This window comes from Protopterus annectens, chromosome 2.part1 (genome assembly GCF_019279795.1).
Source record: "Protopterus annectens isolate FY-2018-M chromosome 2.part1, PAN1.0, whole genome shotgun sequence".
NCBI classification, from domain to species: Eukaryota; Metazoa; Chordata; order Ceratodontiformes; family Protopteridae; genus Protopterus; species Protopterus annectens.
Window position 1 is genome coordinate 1,746,073,317 of NC_056729.1, and position 12,500 is coordinate 1,746,085,816.

General features: G+C 41.4%; 1 protein-coding gene across 1 annotated transcript in view; it reads left to right on the forward strand.

Annotated features, from left to right (window-relative positions):
• INTS11 (integrator complex subunit 11) overlaps positions 1-12,500 on the forward strand; it is a 519,827-nt gene that overhangs the window by 133,154 nt on the left and 374,173 nt on the right. Inside the window, exon 6 of the mRNA XM_044063605.1 lies at positions 5,213-5,351. Coding sequence (XP_043919540.1) covers positions 5,213-5,351 — 139 coding nt within the window. The remainder of the gene's footprint in view (positions 1-5,212; positions 5,352-12,500) is intronic.

The window sequence follows — 12,500 nt, forward strand, 5'->3', positions numbered from 1 at the left end:
TTTCCTCTGATTCCTCTTCTGACCAGGGATACTCTATACCTCCTTATGAGGACTCTGATGCTGAAGAATCTATCCCTTCAGCCTCTCCTCCTGAGGATTATTCTTTTGGGGAAACTTTACATACCATGAGGGAGCATTTCCATTGGGAAAGTCAGGAATACTCAGAATCTAAGAAAAGGCTCAGAGATTTCCTTTTACTGCCTCAGCACAGGCCACTGGCTATTCCGCCTGTGCTTGATATTGTGGACAATGTGTTCTCTGAATCCAGCGTATCTCCTGATTCTTTACCCCCTGCACCAGCCAAGCCAGATAGGTACTACAGAGTCCCTGACTCTCTCAAGTTTCTTTATAAAAACCCTTCTGCAGATCCAGAAATTATTTCCCAGGGACCAAAAGGAGTTAAGGCTTCCATTGCAAAAAATCCAGTACCCTCTGACAGTGATTCCAGAGCTTTGGAGAGATGGGGGAAGAAAGTATACACTTCTGCAACTCTAGCAGTAAGAGCTTTAAATTGCCAGTTTCACATGCTTAAGTACCAACAATATTTAATGGCTCAGTTAAAACAGAAAATGCTTGCAAGCTCAGAAACTCCTGATTGTAAAGAAATGCAGGATTTGTTGCATGCAGTTGAACAGGTGGGAAAACATACTATGCAATGTGGTTTTGATTCTCTAGAGGCCTCTTGTAGGGCTGCAATTACAGGTTCAGTGATTCGAAGGCATGCTTGGTTAAAAGAACAGAGTTTACCTGATCATGTTAAGGCAAAATTATTGGATGCTCCTTTACAGCATGATACTTTGTTTGGAGCTAAGGCAGAAGAGGTGTTAAAGAAAATGGAGGATAAAGCTAAATCTATGCAAACAGTCAAGGATTTCTTACAGGTACAGCCACCTCGATTTAGCAGGAATTGGCCTACAAAAAATTGGTCCTTTCCAGTGTCAGACAAGCCACAGAGAGGCAGATACAGACGCCCAAGAGGCAGATCTCAACCCCAAGGCTCAAACAGACAAAGACAATGGGGCAACTCAACCCCAAAAGGAGGTGAGGACAAGTCTCAACCTTACAGGAAACAGTCTCAATGACTTTCCCCTTCATACACCAAGCACTTCCCTTTTGGAAGCCCCCTTGGGGGGAAAACTAGCACTTTTTTCTCAAAACTGGCAAACAATTACCCAAGACAAATGGGTTCTGAATATAGTGTCTCAAGGTTACAGGTTCCACTTTCATACTTTACCAAGGCTAAAAGGAATGCCAGACCTGCCACAAAATCAATGGGCAGAGGCACAAAGACAAATTACAGCCCTCATGGACATGAGAGCTATTCAAAAAGTACCACAACAAGGACAAGGATTTTACTCAAGACTGTTCCTGGTCCCCAGAAAAGACAAGGCCTTGTGGCCCATACTAGACCTATCAATTCTAAATACTTAGCTGGATATTCCAAAATTCAAATGTTGACTTTACAGCAGCTTCTACCCATGCTGGGCAAGAACGCTTGGCTTGTTACTCTGGACTTCAAAGAGGCATACCTGCATGTCCCTATCAGACAAAATTGCAGAAGATACCTTAGATTCAGAGCTGGTTCAATGCACTACCAATTCTCTGCACTGCCCTTTGGTTTATCTACTGTGCCCAGGGTCTTCACAAAGTGCCTGGCACCAGTAATTGCTTTTTGCAGACAAAAAGGAATTCAAATATATCCATACCTGGACAACTGTCTCATTCAAGCAGAGACAAAGGACATCTTTCTACAGCATCTGGCATTTGTAATGAGGTTGTTAACTTTTCTAGGGTACACAGTAAATGAAAAGAAGTAAAAAATAGTGCCCTCACAACAGATTACATTCCTGGGTGCCAGCTTAAGTACAACGGCCCAGATGGCTTACCTCACGCCAGACAAACAAGTTCAACTAATTCAGTATTTTCAATTACTGGCAAAAAAGTCCCATCTCCCTGCAAGAAAAATTCTGCAGGCCCTGGGATTCATGGCATCCTGCATACTACTAATTCCATATGAGGAAAATAAAATGGTACCTGAAAGTGTTTGGTCTCAACACTCTCACAGTTTAGAAGCAGTAATACCAATGATTCCCTGCCTGCAACAGGAGTTTCGATGGTCGGCACAGGCATGTCACCTAAACAAGGGTCAGCCTTTCACCATACCCACAGCCAGGCAGACACTAACAACAGATGTTTCGGATTACACCTGGGGAGCACACATGGCAGGAAAATGCATTCAGGGCAAGTGGACCACAGACCAGATGCATCTACACATCAATCAGAAAGAGATGCTGGCTGTTCAGAATGCCATAACAGCTTTCAAGGACCTTCTGCATCCAGGACAATTATTATTAAAGACAGACAACACCACAGTAATGTGGTACATAAGCAAGGGGGCACTCATTCTTACACCCTATGCAGGAAAGCCATGACCTTGTGGGACACAGCTCTATCGTATCAAGTCCACCTGCAAGCACAATTCCTTCCAGGAAAGAGAAATACTCTGGCAGATGATCTAAGAAGAAATATTTTGGACCCTCACGAATGGAAATTGAATCCCCAAATATTCAGCATGGTAACGCAAAAATGGGGATGCCCAGACATAGATCTCTTTGCCTCCCCACTGAATTGCCAACTACAAAAATTCTGCACAAGGGCTTATCACAAACAAGCATGGAAAGTGGATGCTCTTTTGTTCAGCTGGAAAAACCTAAAAGTTTATGCATTCCTACCTTTGCTTCTCCTTTCAAAGGTACTCCTAAAAGCCAGACAAGAGAAACCACAGATGATCCTGATTGCTCCAGACTGGCCACGCCAGCACTGGTACCCTATCTTAAGGAACCTTGCTCAAGGGCCACCATGAATTTTGCCTCAAATTCCACACCTTCTGACTCAGCAAAACAATCAGATCCTGCACGGGCAGCTCAAAACACTAAACCTGGCTGCATGGCAGATTCATTAGTCAAACAGGCAGCACCTCTCTCTAAAGCGGTTATGGATGTCATGTTAGAGGCCAGGAGGCCTAGCACAAGGAAAGCTTACTCAGAAAAATGGAAGAGATTCTGCACCTGGAATCAGGCTCAAAGCCTTGACCTTCTTGTTCCAAACATTCCTCAGATTTTACAATACTTGACTGAGATGCTGGACAGAGGCCTTTCCTTCTCATCAATTAAGATACACACCTCTGCCATTTCAGCACATTACAACACGGATCCTCCTTTATTCTCTCATCCCTTGCTAAAGCAATACCTCAGAGGGGTTAAAAACATAAGACCGCCCCGGAGAGCACCAACACCATCTTGGGACCTCAATTTCATTCTGGAAAAATTAACCCTGCCACCTTTTGAGCCAGCAAGTACAGCCGATCTAAAATTTTTGTCATGGAAAACAGCTCTTCTCCTAGCAGTAACTTAAGCACGAAGAGTCTCAGAGCTACAGGCATTAATAGCAGTGGAACCTTTTATAATTTTTCATCAAGACAGGGTTTCTCTAAGGGCAAACCTTACCTTTATGCCCAAGGTGGCATCTAGTGTGGCTCTTAACCAAACCATCCATTTGTCAACTTTTTATCCAAACCCCCAGAATAAAGGGGAGAAACTTATGCATACTTTGGACATACATAGGCAGCTACGCTTCTACTTGGACAAAACAAAAGCTATCAGGAAAACTGAGCAACTGTTTGTAGCATATGCTGCAGGATCACAGGGCAAGGCTATCTCAAAGCAGACTATATCCAAATGGATAGGGCACTTTATTCGTTACTGCTACATAGCATGGAAAATCAGTCCCAAAACACATTAGGCCACATTCCACCAGGGCTACAGCCACTTCAACTGCCTTTCTCAGAGGAGTACCTACCAAGGAAATTTTGGAGGCTGCAACTTGGAGTTCAGTGCACACCTTTACCAAGCATTACCACCTGCCTCTTTACTCTGAATCCAGAGCAGGATTTGCCACTGCAGTTTGGCAGGGCCTCATAGCCAATCCTAACTCTTTATAGACCAGCCACCCAACCTTAGCTTTGGGATTCTACCCAAGTGTGATGACTGCAGCAGTGTAACACGATGAACGTAGTACAGTTTTGTACCTACCATAAATGTAGATGTTCGAGTGTTCACACTGCTGCAGTCCAGGTTACCCTCCCTCCATCCATCCCCTCTGAACTGACTAGCCTTATCTATGCCTTTCTATCCTGTACAACCTTTGTGGTGTATTTGCTGGTAACTGAAGGTATTGTTGTTATTCTTTATGTATACTTGTTATTAGCAATACGTATTGCCTACCTACTTGGGGGCACCTGACATCTGGGGCAAGAAAAACTGGCGTTGGATGCATCTTATATACCCTGGTGCACTGACGTCAGGGAAGAAGCAACAGCAACTGACGCCGGACCAAGACTTTGGAATTCAGGCCAACTGCGGGACCGCCTGATGACAGGATAACCCTAGTGTGATGACTGCAGCAGTGTGAACACTCTAACATCTACATTTATGGTAGGTACAAAACTGTACTTTCTCTGACTTGTGGTGCCATGACTGGGTGTGTGTATCGATTTTATATATATATATATATATATATATATATATATATATATATATATATATATATATATATATATATATATATATATATATATATTTGTATATATAAAATTTGTATATATTAGAACCAATGCAGAGTGCCACCTGTCTGCTGATTTGAAAATATGAAATCTGTTTGTGTGTATAACCTGTTCTGTCACTTAAATGTTGTGTACTTACATATATGTGTGTTTCATGTTACAGTTGTACTTGTGGAGTTGTTCTCCCCAGACCGGTGCTGAAAATGGGTAGGGACTTTCCCTGTAAACAAATCTCAGTAAATAATATAAGTAAGTTAATAGGTCAGGTTAATAAAATACAGCTTATTACTTTCTTCTTTGAGGAGAGTGTTTACATTAAGAAAAATGATTTGCTAGAATTCTAGCATACAGCATTGAGAATTTTCCTTTTGACATAAAGGGGTTCCTGTAGTTACTTTTTTCTTTCCTTTGTAATAAAGGTTTTAATTTGCTAATTTCAATTTACTTCTCTTGATTTTCTTAAAATTTTATATGAAGTTGGTGTAAGTCAAGTGTGCGTAATCGAAGGGAATAATTTGATCATAGTGTTTTGCTGCTTATTTTGCAAATAAGATTTTCATGCAGGGATGGCCTTTTTATATTATAATTTAGGGCAGCATGGATTGACAAGTGCCGTCCTGATATCCTGATCACAGAGTCTACGTATGCGACTACTATCCGTGACTCTAAACGTTGCAGAGAACGGGATTTCCTGAAGAAGGTACACGAGACGATAGAAAATGGAGGCAAGGTGAGCACTGGAATGTCAGTAACTTTCAGTTCGGAAAAGCGCTACTTTTCTCCAAAGTTATATCCTGTTTTCCAGAAGTTGTTTCTACACTAGAATGCTGAAGGCCTTCTAGAGCGCAGCTATACTGTCCAATTGTACTCTGGTTGGGAATTCGATGAGGCCTTCTAAAGTGCAGCAATACTGTCCAGTTGTACTCTGGTCGTGTATTCGATGACATGTCATGAGTACTGTTAGTGCTCCAGAAGAAGGAACATAAATCCATAAAGATGATCCTTGCATACCACTAACTGTGCATTGCACACAGGACCCATATATGGGCCCATTTTCAGGGTAGGTATGCAGAAGTGATATTTGATTATCTGCGGTATACAGGGCCTACATATAGGCCGATATGCAGAGTAGATATGCAAAAGACGTACTTGAGCAAGTGCTACAGCAGCTGCAATGTTGCAGGCCGAGAAGCTTGCCCTCCTTATGTCATAGCAATGCCTAGTAAAGCAGAATAATGTAACACAGTACCCTGCCCTTCCCCGCCACACAGCATTTACCTGATAGGGACATCAAGCATATCTGCCTGCCCCACTACGGAGCACTTACCTAATGTGGACTTCCAGCCTGCCCTGCCAAACAGCACTTACCTAATGTGGACATCCATCCTGCCCCGCCAAACAGCATTTACCTAATGTGGACATATATCATATCTGGGGTGATTACATCCAACTCTTCCTGAGAGCAGCTGCATCAGCAGTGCCACCATTATGAATGTATCTCTGTGGTAATTAAAGATTGATCCACAGACCACTGTAGACACTAGCACCATGTGCCTTGTAATGATATCCTGTGGCAAAGCATTCAGCCCACTGCTTGCCACAGTATGGCAGTGCCACTCATAAACTTGCAAAATGGTATTGTATTGTACATTTTCTACACAGTGTGGGCACATTTTGAATTGACAAAGTATACATCATTGCAGGATCATGTGAAAGGGAATCCAAATTCTCACCATTAAAATGTTGAGTTGCTTCCAGTCTTGTGGGCAGCACTGTGCCAAGATCCAAATGAGGCTTGGGATGTAGCACTAGGTAATGAGAGCTTTTCGGGCTTGCACTTAGCTGAATATCTCTCATCACTCCTGCATACCTTTCATAGCTTTACTTTGTTTCATGTAAAAGCTCAGCAACACTGCTGTAGGTGAGGATACGCTGTCTTGGGTCATCACAAGCAGAGCTATGAGACATTTCCTGTAGGCTGTTGTGGTTCAGCTTTTTCATGTGGCTGTGGTTGTTAGGGAGTTTATCTATAGCACCCACAGATTGGTTCAACATCTGTTTCCATTTTGTAGATCAGTCTGGGCATTCTGCCACTTTTAGCATTATGATCACTCTTCCTAATCCTTGTTCAGTAACATGGCCTTGGATTTTATAAGAGCTATAATATTCACCCCTGGCATCAAGGAATACACTGATATTTATGGCCGACCTTGTCTTCAGAGTCAAATGCTCAGTTATCAGTGTGCATTTATACTGCTGTTCCATCTCTGCTCAGTTTCTGCGAATTGTTGTATGGCTACTTGTCATTTCCCCTGGCATCATAGGCTTCTCTGTTGTGTCCCTTTCCTGTAGTACACCTCAGTTTGTCATCTCTGTGCTAATGCACAGTGTTAAGATAACTCCCCCTAATGGGGCTACCCAAGTGTCTACCATCCTGGTTTAAAAACATAAGAATTAAACCAAGAACTGACTTTTTTTGTAAAACTGGATCACATTTTTACTAATTCTAAATCTTAAGGGAAGACCATTCCATACCTGCCTAGCTCCTTGATGAAAAAACAGAAAAAAATTACAGACCTTGATGAACACTTGAGGTAAGTCATCCAAGTAACCACGGTTCATAGTATTACAATCTGACTAAGAAACCTAATGCCCAACATGGCAGGAGCGCACCTTAATTTGAGAACATTTATGCAGCAATATGAGATCCCTAAGGATATGACTATAACCCACTGAATATAAAGATAATAGTTTTACTCTCTCCTTGTAAGAGTATTGTCTTAGACCCCGAAAATGACCTAGAAAAAGATTTTTATATATGCTGTACTCTTTATCACAGCATTGCTTTAAACACGCAGCCAAAATATTCAGTAATAAGCCTAATTACGGTTTTGTATAAAAGCAATGAACTGTGTGTGTGTCTTGTCTGGTACAGTTTGCTTTGTGCTGGCAGTACACAAAGTTACTGTTTAGTATTTTGTGGCTTACACTGTGCAGAGCATTGGGCTTGGACTGGTGTACTTTCTATTCAGTTTGTGAATCACATGCCAGCCGCAATTTTGAATTGACAAAAGTGTACATCATTGCAGGATCATGTGAAAGGGAATTCAAATTCTCACCATTAAAATGTTGAGTTGCTTCCAGTCTTGTGGGCAACACTGTGCCAAGATTCAAATGAGGCTTGGGATGTAGCACTAGGTCTGGTTTACATTGTACCTGCACTTGTCTGGTACATAGAGTGAAGGCTGTTTGTGAATCCAGCTGTCTGTATGGCTTTTGTTGTGCTATTGTGGGAGTATTTTTCCTACTTTGGTTAGAATGAGTAGGTTTACCTGTTTTCAAGGGAGGCAATGATAAGCAAACATGACAGTTGTGAGATTGACATACTCTTTGAACTAAGTATGTAAATATGTGTCTGCAGGGCCGGTGTTACCATTTTGGGGGCCCCTAGCAAGTGTCAAGTTGGGGGCCCCTATGTGTTTTCAGTCTAGGTATTACCCTGTCATTGCTACCCCTCCTAAGCAACCTTTTAGTTCATGCTGCAAACTTTTAACAGTAATACACACACAATGACCTGTAGCTTCAATGCTCTTACATTACAACAGGCATGTGTAATACACTATGTTGGCCCATCTCACAAAGGAGCATTCACAGTTACTGACATTTAGCTGCAACAATGATGCATTACAATAACTTCATGTACTGGGTTGGACTTGGTGAAACTGCACCCTAGACACTGCCCTCTGTTTCAGCGCCCCCCCACCACACCCCCACACACGCACACACCCTTCATTGCTCCCCTCTATTGTCTCCCCATCTTGGGCTCACCATAGCATGCACATCACGTTTTTTCTTCCTTTACTCACATTTTGCCTTACTCTTCAGTTTTTTCAATAACTCCTATGTGCTCTAATGTGCATTATAAAGTTTTTTTTTTTTTAATTTTTAGACAACCTTTTAATTCAGTGATGGTTTGAACAGAAATTACGATTAAGGAAAGAAATTCAGTATGGTTCAACTTTAGTTTTCCTTGGATGCCATTTGATTCTCGGCTGGAGCGCCTTCTGTGTGGAGTCTACATGTCCTCCCCACGGTCGAGTAGCATTCGAAAGACATGCATGAATGGGTGTGCCTTTGTTGAAGGTTGGGCATCGAGCTGGCAACTTGACACTGTAAAAATCTGCTGTCAATCGTTAGCGGACCGGAGTTCCACTGTGGGGACCCAAAACTGGGAAAAGCCGAAAGAAGAAGAAGCTTTCAACACATCTTTCATGTCCAAGACAGGGGAGTAATAAGAATTTAAGAAATAACTCAATTAAGTAGGTGCCTCCAGAAGCTATAGGAGTTATAGATTATCTAGGATGTGTTTTAGAGCATTTTCCCAACCTTTTAATCCAACAGTGGTCTAAACAAAAATCATAAGTCAGAATAAGAAAAGACTTTGTCTTTTTTTTTTCATTCAAGAAAGATCTAAGTTGTGACCAAGGCTTAATGTTCAAAGATGACAAAATAGTAGCTCATAATAAACTAGCAAGACAATTGCTGTGAGGATACACAGGTCCTGTCTAGGAATACAGTCTGCCCCCCCCCCCCCACACAAAAAAAGACAGTAAATGCCTATGTATCCCTCTGGTGTTAGGTTGGGATAGAAGCAGAGGTTCAAGATTGCCACAGGCATGTATTTCAAGTGTCTGCTGATATACATAGCATGCCTCCTCACCCCGACCCCCAGAGGCAGTCACCTGTATACGTATCTGATGTGTGATTTTGAGGAAAAAACACAATGATTACAGTAATGCATTCCAATGTATTGCTCCTAGATAGTACACTGCCCCTACTCAAGATATAGTAACCTTTTTGTACACCTCTGAGGTCTGTGAGAAAAGTAAGAGAAAAAATGACTACACTGTCCCCAACCCAAAAGCAGCTTATAATGACGACCTGTGCACACCTCTAAGGTCTGACTGTGATGAAAATTAAAGTAGTAATAACCAGACAATCCCCAGCACCCCCCATAACCTACATCAACTTTCTGTTAACACATGTCAGCAGGGATGGTTTTAGAGTGGGTGCGGTTAAGAGAACAGGCCATTATCAACTTTATCCTAAAAGGATCTTATCACAGCTTTGTTTAGGTTAAAGAGTGTAATCAGAAAATTGATACATTTTTTCTCCTCATTTTTCCCCAACCAGCAACAAGTTTTGTGGGGCCCCCACGTATCCATTTATACAGTCTGGAGAGTGGGGCCACCAGACTCCTAGATGAGTTAATTGTCTGAATGTTCTGCGATATATTTTATGCCTTAGTTTTGAAATATAATTACTTGTTAGCTGCATTTTTTACTGATACGCAGAAGAATAATCTGTGTCCTGCCGTTATTGAGTGTGTGCACAGATAAAAATCAGTGATATTTTTACACACACACACACGCACGCACACACACACACACACAAGCATTAGGCATATCAGTAGTAGCTTTGTACTTGTTTCAGCAAATAACAATACATTGTGCAACACTGGTACTGCCACACCAGATCAGTGACTGCTGTTTAGCATTACCAAACAGAAGCAGGGTTAAGTCATTTTTATTTACCTCATTGAGGAGTAATGCATATCTGTAGTTTTACCTTATTTCAGCGACCTGTCCTGATTTTGCCTCATAATTCTGCTCTTTTTATAAACAGTTTAATTTGCTGGTAAATCATTCAGGATTCAGACAGTCAAATTCAGACATCAGAGTTTTACACTTCTTATTCTCCAAAAATACATGTTGATGCAAAAGGTGTTATTCTATTAACTTTTTAAGTGAATTAGAGTAATACTTAAAATATGTTCCTGATTTTGAGCCTTTATTCTGCAATTATTTTTGGCATTCCAAAGAATTGTTTAGCAACAAACTTGAATTTTACAGTATCTGGTGTTCTGCCAGTATTTATAAAACTCCCGAAAAGAGAAAAACAATCTTAAAGATTGGAAGCTTCATCTTTTCTTAAAATCCAAGGTGTGCACTGAGATCAGTCACTCTTGGTTGCTTGCTGATCTGTCTAGTGCTTACTTGTCTCATGTTTATCAGCTATATCCTGAAAGGGTCATATCACAGCCCTGTTGCGGTAAAAGTGCATGATCAGGAAATAAGTATTTTTTCCCTCATTTTTCCACAACCAGCAGCAGCTTTTGTGGGGCCCCTACACAGTCAAGGATAATTAAGGGGGTCCCTGCAGCCATGGGTATTGCAAGTACCTAAAGCAGGCTATGTTGTTAGTTTTAGTGGAGACAGTGTCTACCAGTAGGATTTAACTAAGCTAGGGGCCCAATGTCAGTAGTAAAATATTTAATGGAATTGTGAATCCTGTTACTTGATAAAACACTGTTACTGTAGCCTGAATATTTTTGAATTTTGCATTTTAAAGAACATATAAATGAGTTATTACCCACCTGATTTAGTACGTATATAGGATTGCTGTACTATCTTTTGTTGGTTTGACAGATGTGACACAAAATATATCAATTTAAGATGAATTACTGTGGTTGGGGGCCCCCAGGAGCAGGGGCCCCAGCAACCGCAAGGTTCGCTGGTGCCTAAAGCCAGTTATTTGTATCTGCATATTTATTGTTAACCAAGGAGTCCCATTTTTCAGTGGAATCCTAGGAAGAAAAGCTTAATGCATATAGAAGAAGTTGTTGAAATAAATACCAAATAACATTGAGACACAAGTGATTTCTAGAGCATACCAACTTCAAGCAGTATATGAGAAGAAATGGAAAAAATTGAGTAACAGCTTGAGATCTTTTGGAAAGTTAACAAATGAATCATTAATTTGCACTGACAGTGAGGTCAAGGGCATTGATTTAATTGTGATTGGGATGGCTAAACATCCAAAAAATGTTTAACAATTCAAGATGTATTGTAGTGACATGGGTGCCATTGTCCACTTTCTGATAAATCCACCTACAATCAGTAGATCAATGCCTGAGCTGCGACTAAGGAGAAATCCATTTTTGGGAATCTGAGAAGAGGTTTTTATTAATGAGATGCTGCAGAATGTTTCTGAAGCACCTTGGAAAATGGAGAAAGTAAAATTGAGTGATAAGAGTTCGAATGAGAGCTATAGGTGAAAAATTCAAGATTCATATGCAGATGCGTGACTCAGAACAACGCAGAAGTGATTGCAGTTATGCAAAATTTTATTTGTTGGAAACTGCTTTGGCAGCCAGCTGAGAACAAGAATCAGGAAAAGTTCGTTATGCATCTATCGACATAACTTTAGCCATAGTGCGTTTGGAAGACCTAACCTGCTCTGAACTGGTCAGCAGCCCAGCACAGGACAGGCACACCACACAGGCACACCACACAGACACACCACACAGAGACACACACACACACACACACACACACACACACACACACACACACACACACATCACACAGACACACACCAAACACACACCACACACACACACACACACACACATATCCAGGTACCTAATGACAGTTCTAACCTCTGACAGTTCACCTTCCCACACATTTCTTTGGAATGTGAGATGGGGCAAAGTGGACACCATGTAAACATGAGAAGAACATGCAACCCTACATAGAAGACACACCACTCAGGAAATGAACCAGGGAATCAAGCACTGTACTTCTTTAGTGTGTGTATGAATGTGTATATAATATTTTAAAAAGTGTGTGTATATTTACCCACCTTTTTTGCTGTTTTCCAGTCAGATTTTCACCAGTAGTGTCTTTCCACTTTCCAGAAACCAGAGCAGGTATTGTACTCGGGCACAGTGATCCTGTTTATCCCATAATACCCCATACCCATTTTCAACTGAGGCCTTGAGGTGGGGGGGAGGGGCTCCAGAGAGTAAAATAATAAC